This window comes from Pygocentrus nattereri, chromosome 25 (assembly GCF_015220715.1).
Source record: "Pygocentrus nattereri isolate fPygNat1 chromosome 25, fPygNat1.pri, whole genome shotgun sequence".
NCBI classification, from domain to species: Eukaryota; Metazoa; Chordata; class Actinopteri; order Characiformes; family Serrasalmidae; genus Pygocentrus; species Pygocentrus nattereri.
In genome coordinates, this window is record NC_051235.1 from 9,298,969 (window position 1) to 9,326,532 (window position 27,564).

Genomic DNA, 27,564 nt, shown 5'->3' on the forward strand with positions numbered 1-27,564 from the left:
ATTGACAGAAAACCAGATGCCGCAAGTTGTTCAAACATTTGTACAAGGGGAATATGTAAACAGTATGTAAAAATATGTAATATCTGCGCACTTTTTGCACAACCCTCCCACATTTGCGTAGTCTTCTCTTAAACGTATATGCATGAGGACGTCTTGTGGGGTTTTTTGTGTTTTATCACGCACACAGTTTTGTACATAAACTGGGCAGAATGTGTCCAATTTGCACCTGAAACTGGTCCACTGTGTGTGGCTGTGGCAACCTGGCTTTGTTTTATCACTTTATTTGTTGATTTTAATATCCGTTTGATATCTCTTTTCTGTAGAGCCAGTACAGGTTTGTTTGCGAGGCCATTCTGCGAGTGTATGATGAGGAGATGGTGAAGCCGCTGGAGCCGCCGGAGCTGCCGGAGCTGCCGGAGCCACAAACCTGCGAACCAGAGGACTAAAGAGTTGCCCTTTGCCAGGCTCCTCTGCTGTACCACTACTGCCTGTGACAACTGCAGCCAGCTCTTCTTTGCCCCCTGCTGGATGCCAGCGGAACTGATGCCTGCAAACTGGAACACAGACGACAAAGCACTATTTGCACTTTACGTTAACAAACAACGACTTAAGGGGATTTACTAGAAAGACAAACGCATCAGGTTATTGCATAATCATACATTTATAACAACGATAAACGTTCAGGGTGGAAAAAAAAAACTTAATGGAACAAAAGATGAAATGCTGACTTGCTGTAGTGCCATACACTGAAATGAGCCACAGTTCAAGCAGGATGCAACTCACAAAAACTGCATTTCCTGTTTTTAAGGCTATTTATGATTTTCTTATGTGTTTAAAGGGCCCTTGCCCTCCCCATGCTCTCTATCAGCCCAGTAAATCTCTTGGTACTTGAAGCTGTCAAGTGTCTAAAATCCTCCCTTGTGGAGTCCTGCGAAAGTACTCTGCAAGAAATCTGAGTATTCAGCTTTTGACAGTACTCTTTTTCTTCATTCAACTTTTGAGGCCTCGAAAAACAAGACGGTACCTACTGCATTGACATGCACTGTTTTTCTCTCTAGAGCCCATCGCGCATCTATCCAGGGCTTGAGCCATTGTAAAACTGTTCAATCCATATAAAGGTTTAGGCCAGCAGTTAGGAATCCAGCTACTGTATACAGTGTGAAAAATTAATGTGAAAAAATAATGTGCTGCTGTAAGTGTAACATTTGCCTACAAGACACACCAGATCAGGCCGATTGCTCTGGCTTCCAGTTTTACCGTTTTTGGAGCACATGGTTCAGACATACAATGCCTTTCAATCTTCTAATCCTTTAGCTCCCCACCCAGCTGTTGGATTTCATCACCTACTCGGTCAACAGGAACTTTTGCGGCTTCAGCAGTGGATCTCTTGTTTGCTTGTGTAAAGAAATTATGGAGCCTTCTGCATTTCAGCATGTAATTTCTGTTCAGCGTTCAGATTGCTGATGAAGATGAGCTAGTCGTACCGGTTTTATTTTCATCTCTTATTTGGAACCCCCCCACCCCCCCACGCTGCCCCATAGCTTTGGCTTTTGTACTGACAAGTTTGTGCTTCAGAGCACTTCAGGCTTTCCAAGAGGGTACATTGTTTTCTGCCAGTGCATAAGTGTCTGAAAAGGTAGGCCAACTCCTGATTTCACCTGCTATGTTACATCTGTACACCTGCCCTTTAACCTCTGCCTCTGCACTTGGCCAGCTCAAATAAAGACTCTGCTTCAGGTAAAAGTGCTACAGGACCCACCCCTCTATCTGGCTAAGGAAAAGGTGTCAAAGCCCTTTCCCCTGCACCTGGCCAACTGAGCTAAAGGTAGCATAGGCATAACTCTGTATCTGGCCGACTAAAGTAAAAGGTGCTATAGGCCTGACCTTGTATCTGCTTCAGGTAAAGATGCTATAGGCCCCACCCATTTACCTGTTTTAATAAGATAAAGATAATATAGGTCCCACCCCTCTATCTGGCTAAAGTAAAGGTGCTAAAAGCACTTTCCCTGCACCTGGCCAACTGAGATAAAAGGTGGCATAGGTCCCAAACCTTTACCTGTCCTAATAAGGTAAAGTTACTATAGGTCCTATCCCTGTACCTGGCTAGATAAGGTAAAGGTGCTAAAGGCCCTGCCCCCTTACCTGGCTAGCTATGGTAAAGGTGCTAAAGGTCTCACCCCATTCCCTGTCTAAGGTAAAGATACTTATAAGACCCACCCTTGTACCTGGCTAACAAAGGTAAAGGTGCTAAAGGCCCCACCTCTTTACCAGTCTAAGGCAAAGATATTTAAAGGTACCACTCCTTACCTGGCTGTTTAAGCTGCTAAGGTGCTAAAGGCCCCACACCTTTACCTGGCTAACCAAGGTTAAGGTGCTATAGGCTAAACCTTGCACTTCCTTCAGGTGAATGTGCCACATAGACTCTGCCCCTGTAGCTACTTCAGGTAAAGGTGCTATATAAGCCCCACCCTAGTACCTGCTTCAGATAAAGGCTCTCCCAGCCCTGTTCCTGTACCTGGGCAACCCAAAAGTAACTATTGACTTTTTTCCTAGTTAACTAAAGGAAATGTGCTGGATGCCCCATCCCTCTACCTGGTAAAGGTGTTGCACACTCTGCCCCTATATCCAGATATTTAGGGGTGGAAAGGTCTGCACTCTGCAGGCAGAGGCAGATCCTCTTACCCATATTACTCAAATCAACTTTTAATGTCATGGTTTAATTTTTTGTAAAATTCACCTCCACATTGCTACTAAGTGTCTGACTGTAAATGTGTATTTTGGCTGTATAGCTCTGTTGGGCCCAGATGTTATGTGTATTACGCAAGAAATTCACTTTGTCCTTAATCTCCCTTTGAAGGAATTGGAAAAAATGATGTGACCAACTACTGTTTACTTTAAATTGAGCCCTTAACAATCCTCTTTAGTCTTATTTTATCCATCCTCCCTGCTCTGTATTAACAAAGGCATTCCACACTGTATAAGGGGCTTGGCTTCCAGGACCAATGCGTTTTTCACCCTAATGAATGTCCATCAAGCCAATACGCGAGCTTCCGTGTGTGTTGTGATGACTCTTGAGCTATAGATTTGCTATTGATATTGTGTTGGGACGATGGTATTTTTGTATTTTAAAGAAAAAAAAAACATGGATGGCACTTTGCAGCTGACTGCAGTAGCCAGTCGTGCTACTTATTCTTACTGTAGTTACGGAAGATGGGAGTCATGTTGAAATTATATTTATGTTGAAAATTTGTTAAATAGAGACACCTGTAGGGGAAACTCTTAACTACATAGTGTCACCTGTTACATATTTGTAAATATGTTGTTATATATTAAAAGTGTTCTGAAAAGATTATAGTTGTCATTCATGTCTTATGTAGGCTACGACCTGGCAACAGATAGACAGGTTACAGATAAATGTCTTACTTATGAGGTGGGACAGCACTATGTTGTGACTTCCCAGACACTTTATTTGAAACGGCAACCAAACAGGGATGATATATTTGCTGTTAAAGCAGAAATTCCATATTTATGAATCCTGTGCCTTGAGTTATGAAACAGATAGAAAAGTGTTCGACTCATCTTAAAGATTCAAACTCACCTTCACACTGCCATATTGAATAAAAAAATTAAAAATCTAATTGAATCATTAAGCATAAAATAACTGCCATTAAAAATTATTGGGGGGGGGGTCAAATTCCATAATAATACATATGGTTTCAAGATAGTATGTGGAGTGTCCACATACTTTTGGCAATATAGTGTAGGTGGAACTCCTAAAGCAAACTGAGTCAAAGTACAAAGTAGGTGTATCTAATAAAGTGGATGGTAAATATATATTAATCCTAGAGATATTTCTGTAGTGCTTAAACTCTCAGAACAATGAGTGTTGATGTAAGATGAGGGCCAGTTTCTGAAATGAGGTGGAAAGGTCTTAGATATTGTAGAACAATGCCTTCTCTTTGTGTCAAAAAACATCATCTTATAAATCACCCCCCAGTGAAGCAACACAAATATGAAGTTGTGATTGTATTGATGTGCAATAAATGCGTTTTAATTTTAATTTGAACTCAAGGAAAAGCCTCCATCACAGCTATTTAGAATCCTTTTTTGATGCTTGGAGAAGGCATATCCTACAGTCTGGAGACGGCCCATCCTACAGTCTCACAGCTTTACAAAAATGCCATAATATACCTTGTAACTGGAGAAACGTTGGTACTGTTTTCTGTAAGTACATCAGTTTATTCAGCTGCTTGGATAAAATGTGCAAGTGAGAATAAAGATCCACTCTGTGTTGCATCTATAAGTATGGAACACAATGGAATAAACAAAATTTTACAAAAAAATATTAGCAACTGTATACAGTATTTCCACTTTTATTACAAGGTTGATGAGTAAATAAATTAGGAAAAGATGAGTAAATAAATTAGGTGAAGCTCAGGATAATACCTACTACATTAAGACACAGTCCTTAATGAAGTGTGAACTGGCTGGCACTTTCTCCTGTTATAAGGTGAGATACGGTAGTTTTCCGGACAGCCACATTTGTAGCTACCTCTCTGGTTTATGCAGAAGTGGGAACAGCTGCCATTCTTCAGTGTGCATTCGTTTATATCTGAAGAAGAGGAAGAAAAAGGCAATGTTCTTCAAAAATCAGTGGAATCATTCAGCATTTCTGGTCATTTATCTAAAAGCATTTCTGATTTTTGCGTGACCTGGCAGCTCTTGGAGTCATTTGTCAGATATTGTGCCATTTGTTGGAGCCTTCAGCTCAGTTGAGCTGTATGTGAACTGACCCTTGCAGTGAAATCCGTCTGGATGCTGTGTGAATCCCCGTGGGCAAACGCAGTGGTGTGTACCTGGCAGGTTGACACACTTCCATTCACACCTGTCCTGCTGGTCCTGTCGCTTCTGCTCCATCTCCTCACACTCATCAATATCTGAAATGGATTCACACACTCACAAAGACACTATGACAAGCCAAGCAGGTCTTTTCTTTGCTTTCTACTATTTTTCTACTACTGTTTCTACTGTACAGAATCAGCCTACATGGAAATTTATTTTGGCTGATCCATGTTACAATTTTCTGAAATAAAAAACATGAGTCAGGTAAGCTGTCATGGTATTTGCTTCCCGTGAGCGACTGTAGGTGGACGCGTCCCCTTTGAATTGGTCACTCTTCCTGCTAATTGTGAATACCTGTTTGTGATATCACAGGACTAACTCACTGATGAGCCAAACCATTATGACAACTCACAGATGAAGTGAATAATGCTGATTATCTCGTAACAGTAGCGCATATCAAGGTCTGGGATGTATTACACAGCAAGCAAACAGTCTAATCTCACAGTTGACATGTTGGATGGGCAGGCGTGAAGACCTGAGCGACTCTGGCAAGGGCCAAATAGTTATTGCCAGACCACTGAGTCAGAGCAGCGTGCTTTCAATCAGCAGTCTTCTGAAAAGAGACAAACCACAATCTGGCGACAAGGTCTCTGGTACCTAAGCCTCATCGACATACAACTAAGGCTATCTTGTCTGGTCCAAGCTGACAGAAGGGCTCCTGTGCTGCCCTGCTGCAGTCCATGCTAACCCCTGTCCTCTATCAAAAGTGCTTACAGTAGGCAAAGAGACGTGGGCACAGGACCTTGGAGCAAATTTTAGATGGTTGTTTGATTGCTGAGTCCCATTTTTGTTTACCTGGGGAAATGATGGCACCAGGATGCACTGTGGAAAGAAGACAAGCCAGTGGACTAAGTGTGAGGTTCTGGGCAATGCTCTGCTGGGAAACTCTGGATCCAGGCATTCATGTGGACACGTACCACCTACATGAACACTGTTGCGGGCCAGCTACACCCCTTCATGGCAATGGTATCCTTTCAGGAATATAAGTTACCCTGCCACACTGCACACTTTGTTTGGGAATGGTTTGAGGAACATGACGAAGAGTTCAAGGTGTTCCCCTGGCTGCCAAATTCCCCCAGATCTCTGATCAAGCATCTGTAGGATGTGCATCTGTGGGATCTACAACAGCTCCACCTCACCACTGACAGGACGTAAAGAATCTGCTGCTAATGTCTTGGTGCCAGACACCACAGGGTACCTTCAGAGGTCTTGTAGAGTCCATGCCTCAGTGGGTCTGAGCTGTTTTCATAGCATGTGAAGAACAAACAGCAGTCAGCTGTTTTGTCATAATGTTTTGGCTCATCTGTACATATTTGTTTTATTTTTGTTTAAAAAAACATGCCATATTTGTTTGTTCCATGTAGAGGATGTTTTTTCACTTAGAAACAAAACAGTATTTGAATGTGGGTGTTTAAACTATTGCATACAAATTTATACATTCTCCACATGTTCTCTGTTGCTTGATGAAGCATCGCTGTAGCCCACTTGGCAATCCTAGCTGTGTTTTCTCTGTCTATTTTCTGTTATTTCTGCCTGCGTTCTAACACCTGCCTCTCGAAACAGTAGTGTTTCTAGGAAGTGGCTCTTGAATAAAAGAAAAATTGCGCACATGCAGTCAGCACCTGCCTCGTGCTTGTAAAGTAATTGCATTCACAATGTATTTGAATGCTGATGCTGCACCTGTACCAAAACGTTGTAGCATGACTCATTGTGCTATATATCCAGATGCCTCTCTCTTTTAAAGTAACAGTAGCAATAATAATAACACTATTCATAGAGCACTTTTCATACCTGTGTCAGCTCAAAGTTTAACAGTAAGAGACAAAATTAAAATTAGATTTTCTTCTGTTCATAGTTACAGTACATACACTTATGTATATCTCCAAAAGTATTCACTCACCCATCCAAATATAAATGAATTCAGGTGTTAAAATCACTTCCATGGCCACACGTGTATAAAACCAAGCACCTAGGCCTGCAGACTGAGTCGCTCTCAGGAGTTTAGTGAATTCTAGCGTGGTACCGTGATCGGACGCCACGTGTGCAAAAAGTCCGGTTGTGAAATTTCCCGCAATTAAATATTCCACAGTCAACTGTTAGTGGTATTATAACAAAGTGGAAGCGATTGGGAACGACTGCAACTTAAAATGACATAGCAGGCCACGTAAAATGACATAGCAGGGTCAGCGCTGAGGCGCATAGTGCGCAGAGGTAGCCAACTTTGTGCAGAGTCAATCGTTACAGACCTCCAAACTTCATGTGGCCTTCAGATTAGCTCAGGAACAGCATAGAGAGCTTCATGGAATGGGTTTCCATGGCAGAGCAGCCGCATCCAAGCCTTACATCAAGCGCAATGCAAAGTGAATTTAGTGGTGTAAAGCACCGTCACTGGACTCTAGAGCAGTGGAGACATGTTCTCTGGAGTGAGGAGTCTCGCTTCTCCGTCTGGCAATCCCATGGATGGAAACTTTGGGTTTGGCGGTTGCCAGGGGAATGATAATTGTCTGACTGCATTGTGTCGAGTGTAAAGTTTGGTGGAGGGGGGATTATGGTGTGGGGTTGTTTTTCAGGAGTTGAGCTCGGCTCCTTAGTTCCAGGGAACTCTGAATGCTTCAGCAGACCAAGAGATTTGGGACAATTTCATGCTCCCAACTTTGTGGGAACAGTTCAGGGACAGGCCCTTCCTATTCTAACATGACTGTGCACCAGTGGACAAAGCAAGGTCCAAAAAGACCTTGAGAGTCCTGACCTCAACCTGATGGAACACCTTTGGGATGAATTAGAGCTCGTTCACCAGTGTCTGACCTCACAAATGCGCTTCTGGAAGAATGGTCAAAAATTCCCATCAGCACACTCCTAACCCTTGTGGAAAGCCTTCCCAGAAGAATTGAAAGTGTTACAGCTGCAAAGGGTGGGCTGACATCATATTAAACCCTATGGATTAAGAATAGGATGTCACATATGCATGTGAAGCCAGACGAGCGAATACTTTTGGAAATATAGTGTAGTTTGGTAACAACAATATAAGGGGAAGATTACATGAATAAAAGAATATTAATGTAAAACCTTATGAAGAAATAACATTAAAAATAGGTATAATTTTAATTTAAAGCTAATTTAACAAGATTTAACAAGATAAAAGGTGAAATAAAGTTCCACAGTTTAAAACGAGCCTTTTCGAGCTGTAGAAAATATGATACCAGATTATTTGACTGGTAACACAGTCCATCAACACAGCCCTGATTTTTCAGAAGAAAAAGAAATGTATTATTGTGTTTCAACAGTACAACATGAAAAATATTAAGTTTTCTTGATTTGACATTGCATAGAGGTAACATAGAAAAAAGGCCCTAAGATTGAACCTTATGGGACTTCATGAGAAATCTTAACATTTTTTTATATCATTTCCCAGTGTAACCAACAACTGTCTCTTTATTAAATATGATATAAATCATTCTAAAACACACTCACTTTTCAAGATGGTGGGTTAGAATCTCGTGATTAACTGTATTGAAAGATTTAATAAGACTAAAATTGAAGGATTTTGTGCATAAACACTAAGACTGAGGTCATTCACTTAATGGACAAATGTCTTAAAACTGTGGTTAAAACAAAAATCTGAAAACCTGAAACCTGAAATTTCCCAAATAATTTGTTTGATACTATTTGCATTTAACTGTTTGAAATAACATTTTCTAAAACTTGTAGCCCTTCGTTAATATGAAACTTTTTATGAAAGATTCTAAAATGCTAGTTTGGCCCATTAAAGTGTAAATCTTTAAAAACAAAACAACAAAAGTCTTGATCACTGTGTGCAAGCTATAATGTTTCTGTAATAGTTGCTTCTTTGTAGCACATACCAAAGCAGATTCTGTAAATTTCTTACGGCTGCATTCGGAAGTGTATTAAAATTCCAAATAAAAATTTCTACAAATTTCTGCAAAATACAGTTATTGAAATGTAAGCATGAACCAGGGACTGCAATGTCTATAATGCAAATACAGTTATTTTATGCATTTTCCAAAATGACCAGTAAAGCTACACGTCGACTTTTAAATGCAGTATTGGTAATGGTAAAATAGGGCAAATCGAAAAAATATGTTTTCTTTGGGTGCTATTTTGCACAATATAACACTAAACTATGAACAGCTTAAAATGACTTGTTTCAAAACAATCATAAAATCACTCATATCTTAACAATTTAATTGTGCAGAAAAAACTGAAATTCTCCTCTTTATTAGGAGTATTCTATGGCCCTGCCTTCTCTATCTTAAAGAGACATTCTGGCCTAAAACTGATTTTAGTTTTACTTATTTATGCTCAAAGGGCCTCTAGTAGCCGGGGCCCTGGGCTGCAGCCCCTAAACCCCACTGTGTTAATACAGCTTCGTTGGCAGCCCATTCTGACCCAGTTCTCTTGTTACAGTTGAACTACATCAACAAAGAGCTCTGCACACTTGCAGTACATACCAATGCAGTACTCTGTGGTTGAACTTTCCACTGCTGAATCAGAACGTGGTTTCCTGTATCCTGGTGGACACTCTGAGACGCAAGCCTTGCCATCCCCAGCTAACTGGTGGCCATGTGGACAGATGCAGTGGAAAGAGCCTGGAGTATTCACACATGCGCTCGCGCACAGTCCACGACCCACATTTTCCAAACATTCATCTATATCTGTAGAGAATGCAGAATATAGACGTGCTGAATATCAACAAAAAAACAGAAGGGTGCACATGCATCTGTCCATCCGTCTCAACAACACTCTGAAACAAAGTATAAAGAGGTCATAGAAAAACATGTCTTACAAAAGCCAAGCACAGTAGGGAGATTTGAAATTGACTGCAACTGACCAGTACACTGTCCATCTGTGATGTTCACACTGTACCCTGCAGGACATTGACAGTGGAAGCTGCCTGGCGTGTTAACGCAGCCAAACATACAATGCGATCTACCAGCAGGCAATGCACACTCATTCACATCTGCAATGAGATGCATCACAAAAATTAGAAACAAGATTCCACAACAGGGCTGCCAAAAGTGTGGCTGGTAAGGTTTTCTTTTTAGGCTCCATTCTGAAAATATCATGCAGCATAAAACATTTTTTGCATCATAACTATGGCATATATACATTTATGAGAACCAGGGAGGGTTAATTGGGAAACACCTCAATCGCTGAATTCAGTTGTTTTCAGTCCCACTGCTACAGGTGTATAAAATTACAGAGCCATGAAGTCTGTCTTTACAAACATTTGTAAAAGAATGGGTCAGTCTAAAGACCTCAATTCAAGCATGGTACTGTAATAGGACGCCACGTTGCCACTCTAGCATTAACAATAGCACAACAACTGCGCACCGGGAGCTTCATAGCATGGGTTTCCATGGCCGAGCACGAGCAGCTGCATGCAAGTCTTACATTACCAAGCATCATGCCAAGTGTCGGATGGAGTGGTATAAAGCACACCGCCAATGGACTCTGGTGCAGTGGAAACGTATTCTGTGGAGTGAGGAATCACGCTTCTCTGTCTGGCAGCCTGATGGATGAGTCTGGGTTTGGCGAATGTCAGGAAAACATTACCTGTCTGACTGCATTGTGCCAAGTTCAGCAATCTTTCAATCATTTTCTGTGTTTCTTCTTTTTTTACTTCCTTCCTGTCTTTTTTCCTTTTTTCACTTGTTCTTCCGTGTTTCCTTCCTATCTTTTTCTTCCTTTCTCTTCTTTCCTTCATTTCTTTCTTTTTCTTCCATTTGTCCACCATTTCTTTTTGTTTCCTCCTTTCCTTCCTTTTGTTTTTCCTTTGTTTCCTTTCTTTCTTTCTCTCTTCTGTCTTATATGTTTTCCTTGCAAGCCCCACATTTCCTCCAGGAAATGCAAATCTATTTTATTAAATCTAAGACAGAACAAGTGATCCTGCTGTTGGCTCAGACACCTCTCTATATCTTTTGCTTCTAATTACATCTGTGCATAAAAACATGAATATTCCGTTTTCACCTTCTCACATATTTCATCTGAAAATATATGCTTTAAGACAGAAGAGGGCAGACAGGATGATGGGTTTAAAGCTCACCGACACAGGACATCCTGTCTGCGGACAGCTGGAAGCCGGAGCTGCAGCTGCAGCTGTACGAGCCAAAGGTGTTTTCGCAGGCCTGCTGGCACTGGTGCAAGCCTTCCACACACTCGTCCAGATCTACGAACCACACACATACACATACAAGCACCATGTCAGGAGCATATTAAACAGACTGTGCTGACACAGCCCCACGCAGTAACAACACTCCTTATCACTTTCATGTGAATTACAGGTTGAGGTATTTATCCCAACCCAAAACAGGCTAGGGGCATCATTTCCCAAATATGTGTCAGCTCTGGTTTAAATTTCACGTTTGGGTTCCCACTGGCCGCCTCTAACTTCTGCATTCCCCCCTACTTTAATTTTAATAAAAACTTTATCCTTCATCTCTACTTTCATTACTGCATGCAGGAGTCACCCACTTCAGTTGGTGACAGAATTTTGACGATGAGCTCCACAAGCTCATGAAAAAATAATGAAACATATCCAATATAAGGAAAATCTGTTTTATGAACATATCCTTCATTAGACACATCCAGTCTGATTTACAGTCATCCCTTCCATGAAAAAATTCTCAATCTTGGGGCTTAAATTAACCTGCATATCACACACATTCCTTTTTCTTTCACACATACACACATTATTTTTTATGATGTTCCAAAAAGCAGTCTCACTTTTTCATGAGTGTTAGTCCTCATTCGGAAAGCACACATCATCCCAAAGCCATCATTTCTGTTAGTGAGAGAGATCAGAGACAGCTATTGCACAAAGCCCTGCTCCAGTGTGCTCTCCTGTGGCCCTATTACATACTGCAAACCACATGAGCAAGAGTAAGAGACTGTTTTTGAATCAAACACAGCGAGTCATATTCTGTATCTCCTAATAAAAGGGCTGCCAGGGAGATACTTCATTGTACTCGTCTGTTTGTACGAGGGGGAAAGAAAAGCAGAATGTAGCAGAGCTGAAAACATCCTTATTAGAGCCCTGTTACTAAAATCCAGTCCCAAAGAGTTACAACAGAATACTGTTTAGCATCACTGAATCTGTTGAATCAGCAGAACATGCTTCAAATGGTGCAGTGCTGTAGACTCCTAGACATGAGATGTTTTGTTGCTGTTTAGTAGCAATAGTCAAAGTACTATGTGAACATTGAGGATTCAAAACAATTACGTTTTGAGCAGCGGCCGCAAATCTCTTGAAGGGGGAAAAACGTCCTGACTTTTGGGTGGCTTCTGCTGTTGCCACTTGCTAAAGAACCAAAGACAGAGTGTATGAAACATGAAGAACATGAGAACAGGGATGCAAGCACTTGTCACAGAATGATAATGGCATGAAGATTGCAATTTATTTAGTTTATCACCAACCTAGTACCATAAACTGTAGCCATGAAGGGAGGAATTTGGCAAGCGACAATGTTCAGATTCACTGTCTAAAATGTTCCTCATTGGGTATCAGGGGTCCTAATGTGTAATAGATATACATTAGGTATACATTTGCCACACCACCACCCTTCCACCACAAGGCCGCACTGTTCACACCTTCCAGGATGGCTCCAAGAACTTGCTGCTGCACATTCTGATTCCTCCAAAAAGCCAATGATCCTGTGCCTTGTGGAGATGTGCTTTCTTGTTCTTCACACCTGACATGGTGTTTGGCTCTTATAACCTATTCGAGGGAAGTGGGGCGTTCTGAGATGACACTGCATGCACCAATGTTGAATTCAAATACAGTTTGTCTGATTGTTTGCTTGATTCTCATCATTTTTTTGACCCCCTCTGATCCAAAAGCTATTTTTCTCGGCAAGATCACCAATCAGTTTCTTACTCTTTGGACGATTCTCCGTAAACCCTTGAAGCAGCTGTGTGTGAAAAGCCCACACAGACAGCCATTTGGGAGATGCTAGAACTGGCACTGTTAACACCATGTTCAATGTTACTAAGGTCACTCTTTTTCTCTGTTCCAGCACTCAACTGAATACTAACTGATCTGCCTGTTTCATACCACGCACTGTGAACACATGACATGACTTTTTGAATATTATCTAAATATTAGTGAAAATTAGCTGTTGGGCATAATCCTACACCCACACTTCAGTTATCGCTTCAATTACTACACTTAGAGCCACAACAGGTACCTATGGATTCCACAGGTTCTACTGCAGATGTACTGAAGCTCTGCATGAGCTGTTTTCGGCAGATGTTTTAGAAGAACAGCAACAGAAGGCCCTGATTTGATTTGTGTGAACATGAGTAGTCTGTTTAAGCACTTATGGGCTTCCAGAGGTATTCCCTTTCCTCCAAGCTCAATTAGTCATTTTCAAAGCTAAAAATAATGTGAATTAAAACTCATAGTGGAAGACATACAGCACATCACCAAGTTGTTAATTTGTTAGCAGCTGCTTTGTTTTCCAGAATGGTTTTATGTAATCAGCTATATTTAATTTTACAAAATTAAAATTATTTTGGGTAACGTGCAAAAACTCATTTTGTGCTAGGGCTGCTAGTTTTTCTAAAATCAGTGATTGTTGCTTTAAGCGTATTGGGGAACACCCAAGAATTGCCGTCACAAAGTATGTCCCATACTTGCTGTGTCTTGCCTATGCGCCGCCACTCAAAATTACAACACTATTCTGTGTCAAGAATTCACAGCCTCAGGGCAACTCTCAGAAGAGACAGGACATGACTGAATTTAAGAGGCATTTAGTACTGAAACAAGAAGTTGCAGCTGCTTTGTAAAGATTCATGTATGTAAAAACATGCTACAAACAGATGTTAAAAGGCCTCAATGACCCGGACGCCTTAGAAACTAATGGGATGAGTGAAATGCAGTATAATCATATCGAGTGTCCATTAGCCAAGCATCTGTAGGATAGAGTCCTGACCTAGAATTAGGGCTTATTCTACCCATAGTAATATTAGCCAATACTCTTTCCATAGTGATACTAGTCATTATGGTGCCAAAAGAAATGGCATTTGTCCATGAATTTTAGTGCACAATTTCTATGTTTCTATTAAAATTAAAATGAAAATGTAACAAAAGTGTTTTTTGTCAAAGATGCTTTAACTTATTTTCACACAGACAATCAAAGAAACGTAATTTGACCAGGGTGCCCAAACATTTGCATGCTGTATTTCTTACCTCGACAGGTGCGCTGGTCCTCCAGTAAAAGAAATCCAGGCTTGCAGTGGCACTCAGCTCGATTCTGCTCATTCACCTGGCACATCTGAGAGCACCCACCATTGCTCAAAGAGCATGGAGTTTCCTCTGCATGCAAGGAAAGACTAGGTTAAATCAGAAAGATCTATAACTTACATATTCCAAATGGATCCAAATATATGGGGTTGAGAATGGCAATTAAGACGTACTCTGAAATGCTGGTAACTCACACTCCCTTCATGAGGAACTATTAACATTAGGTGCCGCCAAATCGATTACAACTCCTGGCAACCATATAGATAATGCTTCTCCATTTGTCGTGGCACAGTTTTTCAACTCCCCTTCTATCCAATGCATGAATGTAAAGACACCACCATAGGCTATGAATGGTCCATCACCCAAATAACATCTGGTCAGTGGTGGTTCTAATAAACTGTCTGCTTAGTAGACAATTATGTTCCAGGACAACTGTTATTACTGCATTACTTAGTGGTCATGAAGACTGCTTACAGTGTGTGATTATCTGGTACTCAGGTTGAGGGGTCTCACCCTATCCTATTCATACCAATGAAGAGCTCTGCCATAGCTCCCTAGACCGGTCTTTGTCACAAAAAGCAAAAATTTAACTTTCACTGAGGATAGAGAGGAGAAATATGGCTCAATTTAACATCAATGAATATATGGCAGTTTAACATAATGAAAATATGTAGCTGTATAGATATCTAGTGAAAGTGAAGATTTGAACAGAGGATGTTCAACCGGATAAAATGTACATTGTTCGAGCAGGAAGACAAAATCTGAAGGCTTTAAGGCTTGTGAAATTGAGAGAGCTAACCCTGTAACACATGAGGACAACTGATGCGTTCAGAAAATTATGTAAGCATAAAATCTCTACTTTATTCTCACTGCAAGCTTCTGTATTACATTTAAACAAATAAGAAACTGCCCCAGATATGTCTGATATTGTTCCTTCATTTCCATAACAAAGACAACAAAGAAATGCCCACCAGCAGTGAGCAGAGGGATTCAGCCTGGCAGAACGCAGCAACAAAAAGTGCACAAGCTTATGATCTGAGTAGTTTATGCATTTTACTTTTACTAAAAATGATATAGTTTTTGAAGGTCTGAGACGTCAATTCAAAAACTGACACTGTCAGCCAAAGTGAATATGCCTATTTAAACCCTTTTTATGACTATGCTTTAAAACGGGTGACTTAAATATTAAATAAGCCAACTTTATACTGTCTATCACATATGTAGCATTTATGCTTTCATTATATCCTTATCCTTGCATTATATGTAAACATATTCTTAATTGGCTTCCACATGATTATGTAAAGGTTGGATGGCATCGGGGATAACACCATCACCCCACCCACTGAAGACTGGTTTTAAAACACTGCTATGCCAGTACCAGCATTATTTATAATTAACTTTGCATCAAAGGGAAATCATTCATTACTTGATGAGAGCATTAATTCCACGTCTATTCATTACTGCCTTATAATGACTTTCTATAATCATCAGGGGTATGACTGACTAGTTAGAGGTGACTGAAGAATAGTTAAGGTCAACCTGCATCAGAAATCATGACACATTTATGTCCTGTCCCATGATGTGTTTTAAAATGAAACACAGTTTCAAGGAGAGCTTTTAAAACAGCAAGTTGGGTTGTGGGAAGAAAGGGAGAAGTATTAAATGATTAATATTATTTTTTTCCTCTCCTTGGATCACCACCTTATCGTGGTGGAGGGGTTTGCGTGCTTGAATGATCTTAGGAGCTATGTTGTCTGGAGCAAAAGCTCCTGGTAGGGTCTCCCATGGCAAACTGGTCCTAGGTGACAGGTCAGACAAAGTGTGATCCATAATAACCCCTATGAAGACACAAAAACAGGACTTGAGTACCCTGCCCGGAACAGGGTTACCGGGGCCCCACCCTGGAGCCAGGCCTGGGGGAGGGGCTCGCCAGCGAGCGTCTGGTGGCCGGGCATTTACTCATGGTGCCCAGCCGGGCCCAGCCCGAAGGAGTTACATGAGTCCCCCCTCCCATCGACCCACCAACAATGGGAGGGGCAGTAGTAGGGGTTCGGTGCGTTGTGGATCGGGCAGTGTCCGAAGGCGTGGGCCTTGGCGTTCTGATCCTCGGTTGCTGAAACTGGCTTTTGGAACTTGGAACGTTACCTCACTGGCGGGGAAGGAGCCTGAGTTGGTGCGCGAGGTTGAGAGATATCGACTAGATATAGTCGGGCTCACCTCAACACACAGCTTGGGCTCTGGGTCCAATCTCCTTGAGAGGGGCTGGACTTTATTCATTTCTGGAGTTGCCCATGGTGAGAGGCGGCGGGCAGGTGTGGGCTTTCTCATAGCCCCTCGACTCGGTGCTTGTATGTTGGGGTTTTCTCCGGTGGACGAGAGGGTAGCTTCCCTACGCCTTCGGGTTGGGGAACAGGTCCTGACTGTTGTCTGTGCTTATGCACCGAACAGCAGTTCAGAGTACCCAGCCTTCTTAGAGTCCTTGGGAAGGGTGCTTGAAAGTGCTCCTCCTGGAGACTCTATTGTCCTACTGGGGGACTTCAACGCTCACGTGGGCAATGACAGTGAGACCTGGAGGGGTGTGATTGGGAGGAATGGCCTCTCTGATCTGAACCCGAGTGGTGTTCAGTTTTTGGACTTCTGCGCAAACCACAGTTTGTCCATCACGAACACCATGTTTGAACACAAGGATGTCCATAAGTGCACATGGCACCAGGACACCCTAGGCCGCAGTTCAATGATTGACTTTGTAGTCATGTCATCGGACTTGCGGCCATGTGTTTTGGACACTCGGGTAAAGAGAGGAGCTGAGCTGTCAACTGATCACCACCTGGTGGTGAGTTGGATCAGGTGGTGGGGGAAGATGCCGGTCAGACCAGGCAAGCCCAAACGCATAGTGAGGGTTTGCTGGGAACGTCTGGCAGAAGAACCTGTCAGATTGATCTTCAACTCACACCTCCGTCAGAACTTTGACCAGATATCGGGGGAGGTGGGGGACATTGACTCAGAATGGGCCATGTTCCGTTCCTCCATTGCTGAAGCGGCTGACTGTAGCTGTGGCCGTAAGGTAGTTGGTGCCTGTCGGGGCGGTAATCCTCGAACCCGGTGGTGGACACCCCAGGTGAGAGATGCCGTCAAGCTGAAGAAGGACTCCTACCGGGCATGGTTGGCCTGTGGGACACCAGAGGCAGCTGGCAGGTATCGACAGGCCAAGCGATCTGCGGCTTCAGTTGTTGCCAAGGCAAAAACCCGTGTATGGGAGGAGTTTGGTGAGGCCTTGGAAACTGACTTTAAGTCAGCTCCGAAAAGATTCTGGCAAACCGTCAGGCGACTCAGAAGGGGAAAGCAGTGTGCCACTAGCACTGTATATAGTGGAGATGGTGTGCTGCTGACTTCGACTGAAGACGTCATTGGGCGGTGGAAGGAATACTTTGAGGACCTTCTCAATCCCACCGACACGTTCTCCAGTGAGGAGGCTGAGTCTGGGGACATGGGAATAGGCTTGTCCATTACTGAGGCCGAAGTCGCTAAGGTAGTTAAGAAGCTCCTTGGTGGCAAGGCTCCAGGGGTGGATGAGATCCGCCCTGAGTTCCTCAAGGCTCTGGATGTTGTGGGGCTGTCTTGGCTGACACGCCTTTTCAACATTGCGTGGACATCGGGGGCGGTGCCACTGGATTGGCAGACTGGGGTGGTGGTGCCTCTTTTTAAAAAAGGGGACCGGAGGGTGTGTTCCAACTACAGGGGAATCACACTCCTCAGCCTCCCTGGCAAGGTCTATGCAGGGGTACTGGAGAAGAGAGTCCGGCTTATAGTCGAACCTCGGATCCAGGAGGAACAGTGCGGGTTCCGCCCTGGTCGTGGAACACTGGACCAACTCTTCACCCTCTCCAGGATTCTGGAGGGTTCATGGGAGTTTGCCCAACCAGTCCACATGTGCTTTGTGGATCTGGAGAAGGCATTCGACTGTGTTCCCCGGGGTATTCTGTGGGAGGTGCTTCGGGAGTACGGGGTACATGGCTCTTTGCTACGAGCCATTCAGGCCCTGTACAAACAAAGCTGGAGTTTGGTTCGCATAGCCGGCAGTAAGTCAGACTCGTTCCCAGTGAGAGTTGGACTCCGTCAGGGCTGCCCTTTGTCACCGATTCTATTCATAATTTTTATAGAGCCCTCTCTGGGTCGGGGATAGGCTCTTGCCTCAAGTGGAGGAGTTCAAGTATCTCGGGGTCTTGTTCACGAGTGATGGTACAAGGGAGCGGGAGATTGACAGGCGGATTGGTGCTGGGTCAGCAGTGATGCGGGCTCTTTACTGGTCTGTTGTGGTAAAGAAAGAGCTGAGCCATAAGGCAAGGCTCTCAATTTACCGGTCGATCTACGTTCCCACCCTCACCTATGGTCATGAGCTTTGGGTAATGACCGAAAGAATAAGATCGCGAATACAAGCGGCCGAAATGAGTTTCCTCCGCAGGGTGTCTGGACTCTCCCTTAGAGATAGGGTGAGAAGTTCGGTCATCCGGGAGGGACTCGGAGTAGAGCCGCTGCTTCTTCACGTCGAGAGGAGCCAGCTGAGGTGGTTCGGGCATCTGGTTAGGATGCCTCCTGGACGCCTCCCTCGGGAGGTGTCACAGGCGAGTCCACCTGGGAGGAGGCCCCGGGGAAGACCCAGGACACGCTGGCGCAACTATATCGCCCAGCTGGCCTGGGAGCGCCTCGGAATCCCCCTTGGAGAGCTGGTGGAAGTGGCTGGGGAAAGGGAGGTCTGGGCTTCATTGCTTAGGATGCTGCCCCCGCGACCCGAACCCCGGACAAGCGGAAGATAATGGATGGATGGATGGATGGATGGATGGATGGATATTATTTTTCCCCCACCAGCAAGTGCATGATTATGTAATCAAACCTCAGTCAATGTTTTGTCATTATATTTGTTGGAAGAATATGGGTAACAAGAAAATTTGAGTTGTGTTTCACATGACCAGGGGTATGAACAGACAAGGTAAAATAAAGTTTTGAATTCAGCTTGTCTGCAATCACTGACCAAAATCAACAAGTACCATGGAGAAGACCGCCTGGCAAGTGGCCCTGACATCACTTGAGTTTGAGGAACATGCTTTAAACTACAAAAATTTGTCTGTAATTACTTTTCCTTTACATAATGTATGTTTTTATAATTAGACAATCCTGTGTAAACTGCATTTACAATTTTGATTATTATATGTAAATGGAAATCTAGTCAATTTTAATTAAATAGTCACCCACTTTCCTGAAGCTGCGTAGATGATGCCCTAAGTTAGGTGACCTTATGGAACATTTTACCAAATATCTTGTGATTGAAGCTGTAGCGAGTGAATATTTTTGAAGAATGCGATTAGAAGCAGTTTTCAATTTGCTTTATTCTACAGAACTTTGATATTACTGCTGAAATTATACTAGTGAAGGTTCTGTGCATGGGTTTTAAGACTCAAGAAAGACAGATGTGTTCTACACAACAAGTCAAAAACTATTCATATCTGCCAGAAAGGCACATCCGGCAATCCCTCTCAGCCTGGCCTAATGTCTTTATCAGACATGGGCACTCCAAAAAAGAACTGGTCAAGTTCTCCTTTATGACAAATTGTCTAAAAACAGATGAGTGACGAGTGAGATTGCCTGTGCTATGGTGTATATACTGAAACTCAGACAGCACCTGTTAGATATTATCCTGTCCTTTCAAAGTGCTCATAGCGATAAGCAGATGTGCAAACCCCTGCCATTATTAGAAGCATAATGAGTTAAACAGAGAAACTGGGGGTCAGAAGCCAACAGTAAACATGGCCTGTTTCCAGATAAGCATGGTGTGCAGTTCGAAGCCACACCGAACCTGATGAGTTAGGCTTCCTCACATATTCGCACTATCGCTGTGCATAGAAATGTAATGGAGTGAAACCAAGAGAGACAGAGGACGATTAAGTGTGAGCGAAAGTAATCAAGGATGCATTCCCAAGTGAGGGAGGCAGAGAGAGAGAGGCAGAGGAGAGTATGCATAAGAGTGTAAATGCCTCTTCTGCCTCTGAGTTTTTTTTACCATAGCATAAATACACACAATAGAGCCTACATTCATTAATAATGATGCAGCGATGGACATAAAACGGCATCCCTCATTCTAATTGACTGTATATCTCGCAACAAAAAGAAAGGCTTCAGACTAATCCTGTGCCATCATCCTGATAATAGTAAAAATGTTGCATGTGATGACAAACCATTATAGAACACTTTAGGGACAATTTAGCATGCTAAAATGTAGCACTTAATGTCTGTATAATATAGTGATAAAATCATAAAGTCATCCAAGCTCACCCTAAATATTGCAACATTTAATCCAGAAAGTCTTTTAAATTTGCCTTATAGTTCCATTTTTTCATCACATTTCTACTGCTTGCATAAAGCTAATTTACAACAGCCTAGCTAACATTAGTTTTTAGCTTGTCTTCTTCCAGCCCTTTAGCTACCTAGCTAACATTATTTTAGCTTGTCCTTCAGCCAAGTAACTAGTAATTAGTTTTTAGCATGTTGTATTCTCATCTTACCTTTGTCATTTGAGTAATTAATTCTCTGCTTTGAAATTATGATTAAGATTGTTACTAAAGTCATATGGCTTCAAAAAGTTACTTAAATTCCTGGTTATAATATTTATTTCTGTCTTCCTTCTGCTTTCATAAGCTAATGAAAAAAACACATAAACAAACATTTAAACATTGCAAAACCACCTCCACCTAAAAGTCTAGTCCAAAGCAGTTGTGGCTTTTCCACCTTTAACATACAACATGAGAAGTGGATTTACCTAGTCTTGGAAAATTTTATTCTAGAGACTGATATTGTGATTGTTAATTTTTTCAAGTCGGCTGATTTGTCCTTATTGTCCTTATTAAGTATTAGACAGTGAATGACATACTGTTATTTATAACACTGGACAAAAATACTGACAAAATTCAACTTTCAAGATGGCTGTTACTACTCATTTTAAATGATATACAAGTATGTCATACTGTGTAGGAAACCACTCAAGTAAGTCTGTAAGATAACTTAAGTGAGTTTGAAGTGTGTAATGAAAGGCATGCAATTTGAACAGTTTGAATACAGATTGATGAGGTCTTGGCTTCCAGTATTTGTTAGCTGTAATGGCCATATAGCTCAGTGCAAAACTGTAATTTTGCAAAACTGTTTATATTATTTGTTGCACCGTTGCTTTAAGCAAAAATATCTTATTGAGTTCTTATTCAAAGCAGTGACTTACCGATGCACATGGGTGTGACTCCACTCCACTGCCCATCCTGCAGACAGTAGCTGTACACGTCTCCATTGGCCAGTGTGTAACCAGGGTAGCAGGCATACTGGATGTAATGCTTATACTGGAACGGGGCAGGGTTGACTATTGTTCGGAAATAGAACGTTGCATGAGCAGGCAGGGGCGGGTAAGGGCACATGGGCCTGCGTTTTCTGGTTAAGAATCCTAGGATCTCTGAAGTGGTGAGAGTCAGATTATGCCTAGTTGTGAAGCCCAGTGTTCGTTTAATTTCAGTTTGGTTGCTTGTTACATTTTCCTGGGTGTGACTGCTGATCATTGATGTTCTGTTTTTTAGAATAAGACCTGATGGACTAGAGCTTACATTTCTGATTCTGCCCAATCTTGATGCTTCATTTAATTCTCCACCTATGTGACCATCCGACAGTCTACGGGCATCGATAGCCTCTGCAAAAACCGTGTCCAGATTTGTCTGCTCTCTTTCTCTGTTGCTGTTTGGAGAATGGTGTAAATAAGGATCTCTAGTTGTAATAACATCTGGAGATCCTGCCAGGTGGAGGGCAGGGGCCAGCTGGGTGGCTGCTGTCAGTACTTCTGTCCTAAGGAGTAAATCTTCATCAGCCTCTGTTGCTGAACTTTCCTGAAAAGCAGGCGCTTCATCATGGATCACAGCTGGGATGAATGGAAGAGCACTGACTGTAAAGGGTTTTGGAGAGGTTATTGAGGGAAGGGTTTCATTTTTAGGTACTATTTCAGGAGAGCTGGTTGGAGAAAAAACACTATTTCCTTTCACTGTAACTATAGCAAGAGAGATGTCATCTCCTTCACTGGGAGAAAGCTGTATTGGTTTCTTGATGTTATAAGATAATCCACTCTCCTTAATTTCTGGAGACCTTGTAGATGAATGCGCAATGAAGCCTATGGCAGGACTGCTTGTGTTGACTTGTGAAGTAGATTTTGCTGTAACCATGTTGAGATCTTTTTTCCCAGATATACTCAGAACTGGCAAAAGTGTAACCAAATATCTGTGATCCCTGGGTGTTGCTAAATGCTTTTCTCTCTCTTCTTTTCCACTGGGTGATGGAGAAAGCATTTGATAAAGCTGTTTAAATGACACTTGTGTTTCATGATCATTTATGGTTGAAGTGAGCATAGAAGATGACCATGTAGGCCCTGATAATAAGGGAGCAGGTGTTAGACTGTTTGTTGAGACTGTTGTGGTATCCAGCGATGTAGCAGCAGGTACTGGTTGGACATGAGGATCTACCATTTGGACTGGATTTCTCACAATGTGCAGTCTGGTCTCTTTAAGTCCCACAGTCCCTCTCTTACTTTGTGTAGTGGCTTTATCAGACCAGTGTTTCCTAGCCGCCTTTTCTTCTGGATGTTTTTGGGGAACCTTCGGCACCTCTCCAGTTAGGAAAGGGTTGGACTGAGGGACCCCAAGAAGGGAGGGTTTCAGAAATGTCTCTTTGGTGGCTGGGTTAGCAATAGTGTCAAAATGGCTCTTCAGACTGGGCAGACTGTTCTGGTTCAGCTCCAGACTGGGTTTGATCAAGGATGTCTGCTTCAGCTGGAACGAGCTCATAATGTCTGACTCTGAAAACAGAAAAAAATGGTGCCTCTGTAGTGGCAAAATTACAAACTGACAAGACAATTGCTGTGACTGCTTTTCAGAGTTAGAGGAAAAGCACTCTGCAGACTTCCTCATAATATTCCAAGGAGCACTTTCACCAAAAGCACATACAAAACTGCTGTTTCACTACCCAGAACAACTGACAAAGTCACTTACTTTTCAAAGTGTTTTCAGTACATTTGATATTTTTTTTGCATATATAAATCAATATGCAAATAGTACTGTCTCACTTACTTACCTACTGTATGTCTACAGTAATGGAGCAGAATCGTATTTCATAATCACAGTCATAATTTTTGTTTTAGGTAAAAAAAAAAAGATAAAATTCAAAAACTTTATTATTTAACAAAAATGTTCCAGATATTAAATGATAAATAATACATTGTATTTACCCATTTACAATAATTCCCTGGTTACCTGCCTGACATATGATCACCACTTCTGAAATACAAGTCATTCTAAAAATTAATTTTATTAAAATTTCGTTCCCAGTTTATACAGATTTTTCAGTCATTACATAATCATGTACAGCTATGTTCATCATTCTACACATATCTAAAAAGTTTTTTTTTCAGCTTCATGTAAATTATTCTGTTACTCTATTACTTTATTATCTCTATTAATCTATTATATACATCTATTCATATTATATTTGTATAGTTGTGGCATCATAACAAAACTGGCATCATAATAAACTGGTTTTATATTATTGCCCTGATGAAAAAAACAGGAGATTCCATGATGCTTGTTTACACTGGTCATGTTTATGTTGGTTGACCAGCAAACCAGCATTCAAAACGCTACATATGCTGTTATTTCTAGCATGATGAAAACCGTGATTCAGTGGATCTTCTGAATGGTGATAGTTTTGAACAGTTTACTCTGGTTGAGATCACATACCTTTACACACAGGCATGGTGCCATTCCACTTCTTCCCTTTGCAGTAGAGCAGAGGGGAGCCGAAGAGCCTGAAACCACTGTCACAGGCAAAGCGGACCACTGAGACATCGGGAGAAAGCACCTTGCTGCCATGCAGGATCTCACCAGGGCTGGGGCATCCTGGAGCTAGGATGGGGGATCAGAGAAGTGAAGTCACTGCCTGTGGACAGTAAAATGAACATAATTCAATAACCTGCATAAACAATGTAATATATCGCTGTTGTCGAAACAAAACCTCTCATCTCCAAAACGGTAACTATACAGTAAAAGGAAAAAACCTACTTTACTTTTAATGTAAGTCAATGGAACCAGGCATATTTCTGAGCAATTTTGAGCCGTTTCTTTTGGCCCATTCATCATGAAAGTTTGAGACAATGTAAAGGACAAAAGGTATTTTCAAATAAACAAAAAAAACGGGAAAACAACAAAAAAGTAGATACAAGGCTTTGTTCCGACAGCAGCGATATGCAGTATAATGACTGACCGACACACAAGGGTGGTTCTCTGGCCCATTGCCCAGACACGCAGCTGCTAGTGCGGTAGCCATGGATCCTGAAGCCTGGGTTACAACTGAATGTAACGTACAGCCCCCCGTAACGAAAAAACGTGCGACCGTTTTCAAGATGCCTGAAGCCACTGCAGCCATCATCGGCAAAGCCTTCATAAACACAGTGAACACACATATTCACAAGACAGAAAAAATCAAATCAGTCATACTGATTTCCTCCAAACCATAAATAAATAAAGGTGCCTTTCATTTATAATATGATTTTCAATCTAAAGAAATAAAAAAGCAAAACCTAATACAACTACCTAGGCAGATATTAATAGGTTTTGGTTATGATAATTAGTGAGTTTCCCTCTGAGCCTCCATACCTGGAGTCAGTGCCCAGTGCAAGACCAGCAGTGCCAGCAGCAGAGTAGCTCCAACAGACCCCATAGACATCTGGTGTGGCTCCTTGTGCTGTGAGTGAAAATTTTTCAGACTGACAGCAGAGTAGTACGAAGAAGGCTGTGGAGAGGGGAGGAGAAAATGGGGGGGGTGAACAGAAAAACGCCCTACATCTTTAAACCTCCTGAATACACCTCTTGTCCAAAAAAAAAAAAACCAGCAGAGGGCTAGGTATAACTTGCTAAAAGCTAGTCTTTCAAATATTGGTAATTATATAATATAATGTCATACTATGACCTGGATATGTTTAAAATTTCTGTGTTAGTTATCAGTGCTGTGTTAAAATCAGATAACACCCTGCATTTATTAGATTAGTATTCGTTTTCAGCATCAGGATAAAATCAGAAAACATATTTGCACAGGAATAAATGTACACATCATACAAAATGATTTTGTCTCAATTTTTAGTGACTTCACTTTTTTGCCTTAATACAGCTTCCAAAATTCAATTTGTTGCATTTTCTGCTTCTTAGTAATCCCAAACATATGCAGTGATGTTGGGTTCTGGGCTCTTTGGTAGCTAGTCCACACCAGCAGATTCTTCAACTGATTTGCATATGTTCTTCTTTTCTTAGTAACAAAATGAACAGCTTCTTGAGAGCTACACGTTCTTTCAACGTTCTAAGAGTGGAGGAATGGACAGAAACCCTTATGGATTTAGTTTAAGCGATAGTGGACTAAAAAACAACAGTTGAATAGTCAAAAACAGTTGAAAATCTTTTTTATGGAAGTGGATTACCTTATATCTAACCTTCTCAGAAATCTCTTGAAAAATTAATAACTTGTGCTGAATGGCAGTTTTGTGTGTAAATGAAATACATTTAAGGTGGTCTCTGATTTTTACATAGATGGTACATAATATACTATTTGTACTGTGTTTCAAGCAAAAGTAATATATGCCAATACCTCAATATTTGTTTTCCGCTTTTAAATCTAACTAGTCTTTCACTGCTACATACTATTCTTTAAAAAAAAAAAAAAAGCGGAAATTAAACCTCATAGTCAAAATCATTCAAACATATACATTTTTTAGGACATCAAACTATAATACTGACCTAGTTGGCTGAATACTATTACTAGTGCTAATACGCAATTTAGCTCATAAAACACTTAATATGGTGTTGTTTTCACTCAGAAACTGCACTGTAATGAATAATGCAGCGTATAAATGTGAAAACAGCTATTAGCGACTCTGTTGCGACTGAACTCTTGATGCAGGAGGCTAAAAGTAAAGCATTTGTTTTTGCGAGTAATCCAGCCCTCTGCTAAATGTCTGTTTTGGATGTGCTGATAAATGCTTTGACCAATCATGGCAGAGAGAGCGGAGAGTCTGGAAGGAAACATGTTGGAGCGACTCTCTGAAAAACAGGATCTGCAGCCCATGGTTTACCTGATGGTTAAAACAGAACTTACTGCAGAAAAAAACATTTTAAATCCCAATACTACTACAGCTATTAGGAAACATGGGTACAGAGTAGTCTAGACAATACAGAGATTAGGAAGGGCTGAGGGTTTAAAGGAGAGACATTAGGACTGCATTACAAAGGGACGAAAATGACTGATGGTTAATGATCGACCTTGTGCCCTTTGTGACCGTTTTAAATGTCTGCTTCTTTTCTCACAATTTTGTCCCTCGTGGAATGCGGAATGCTTTTAGGACCTGCCTCATCTCCTGGTCAGGCACTCACATATGCCGTTGCATGCAAAAGCCTGAGCACTGTTAATGTTAAAAGATCCGTTTTGTTGATTTTCTAAGTGAAAATAAGTAACACATCCTCTACTTAAAACTGAAATGTGGCATTTTCCTGCAAATTTTAGTGCACAATTTCTATTTATCACATTTATCATTCATCAGTATGTTACATCAAATCTAAAATGTGCTATAACTTTGGCACAGGAAATATTTTATGTTTCATTTTTTCTAATATGTTAGAAAATTCAGCAAATTAATAATTAATTCAATTGACCAGGCGCAGCTAAACTTTTGCACACGACTAAAAACACATCTCGTTCAAAAAACAGGTCGGATATAAAATCAAGGGTAATGTTTGATGGATTTATTTGTCTTATGTGGTACGTCTTGCTTGTCTTACATGTCTTAAGACTGTGTGATTAACTTCTTACCAATTTGTCTTCCACAGAATTCATTTTTACTCATTATAAAAATGTGATTCTTTTCAGTTATTGTCTTAGATATTTCCTTTTACTGATTTGGTCAGTAGAATGCTTGTAATTGTAACTTAACATCATGTGGCTGATTTTAACCATGATGGCTTTACATACACTCACTGGCCACTTACACCTGTTCAATTGCTCATTAACAGAAATAGCTAATCAGCCAATCACATGGCCGTAACTCAATGCATTTAGGCATTTAGAAGTGGTTAAAACAACTTGCTGAAGTGCAGACTGAGCATCAGAACGGGGAAGAAAGGGGATTTAAGGGGCTTTGAATGTGGTGTGGTTGTTGGTGCCAGACGGGCTGGTCTGAGTATTTCAGAAACTGCTGATCTACTGGGATTTTCACGCACAACCGTCTCTAGGGTTTACAGAGAACGGTCCGAAAAAGAGGAAATATCCAGTGAGCAGTCAGTTGTGTG

The 27,564-nt window shown here is 41.6% G+C and overlaps 3 protein-coding genes across 7 annotated transcripts in view; 1 reads left to right on the forward strand and 2 right to left on the reverse strand.

The window, feature by feature from the left end:
• Positions 1–3,350, forward strand: part of ptpn4b (protein tyrosine phosphatase non-receptor type 4b) — a 66,503-nt gene extending 63,153 nt beyond the window's left edge. For all 5 annotated transcript variants that reach the window (XM_037534456.1, XM_017694629.2, XM_017694630.2 and 2 more), the window contains exon 27: positions 324–3,350. In XM_037534456.1, the coding sequence (XP_037390353.1) occupies positions 324–446 (123 nt within the window). In that variant the 3' untranslated portion in view covers positions 447–3,350. The remainder of the gene's footprint in view (positions 1–323) is intronic.
• Positions 3,351–3,847: 497 nt separating this feature from the next.
• Positions 3,848–22,260, reverse strand: LOC119262470 (multiple epidermal growth factor-like domains protein 6). The gene is made up of 6 exons (XM_037534722.1): positions 21,429–22,260; positions 14,111–14,236; positions 10,967–11,089; positions 9,372–9,575; positions 4,794–4,937; positions 3,848–4,612 (listed from the first exon to the last, which is right to left on the reverse strand). Exons 1-6 carry the CDS (start codon positions 21,754–21,756, stop codon positions 4,455–4,457), a joined length of 1,083 nt encoding a protein of 360 aa, XP_037390619.1. The 5' UTR covers positions 21,757–22,260; the 3' UTR covers positions 3,848–4,454.
• LOC119262422 lies at positions 22,023–27,112 on the reverse strand. The gene is made up of 5 exons (XM_037534293.1): positions 27,089–27,112; positions 24,889–25,024; positions 23,974–24,138; positions 22,331–23,036; positions 22,023–22,077 (listed from the first exon to the last, which is right to left on the reverse strand). The coding sequence occupies exons 1-5, from the start codon at positions 27,110–27,112 to the stop codon at positions 22,023–22,025; spliced, it is 1,086 nt and encodes a 361-aa protein (XP_037390190.1).
• Between the last annotated feature and the right edge of the window lie 452 nt (positions 27,113–27,564).

What these genes read in the sequence shown, in the direction of transcription:
- LOC119262470 (XM_037534722.1), bottom strand. Translation starts at nt 21,756, where the DNA reads ATGATCAGCAGTCACACCCAGGAAAATGTAACAAGCAACCAAACTGAA. An exon ending in GGACCAGCGCACCTGTCGAG is followed by an intron (nt 11,090 to 14,110) that starts GTAAGAAATACA and finishes TGTGGTTCGTAG; the next exon opens with ATCTGGACGAGTGTGTGGAA. An exon ending in AGACAGGATGTCCTGTGTCG is followed by an intron (nt 9,576 to 10,966) that starts GTGAGCTTTAAA and finishes CATTCTCTACAG; the next exon opens with ATATAGATGAATGTTTGGAA.
- LOC119262422 (XM_037534293.1), bottom strand. Translation starts at nt 27,112, where the DNA reads ATGAATTCTGTGGAAGACAAATTG. An exon ending in ATTCTGTGGAAGACAAATTG is followed by an intron (nt 25,025 to 27,088) that starts GTAAGAAGTTAA and finishes CCCTCTCCACAG; the next exon opens with CCTTCTTCGTACTACTCTGC. An exon ending in CACCATGCCTGTGTGTAAAG is followed by an intron (nt 23,037 to 23,973) that starts GTATGTGATCTC and finishes TTCTGTTTTCAG; the next exon opens with AGTCAGACATTATGAGCTCG.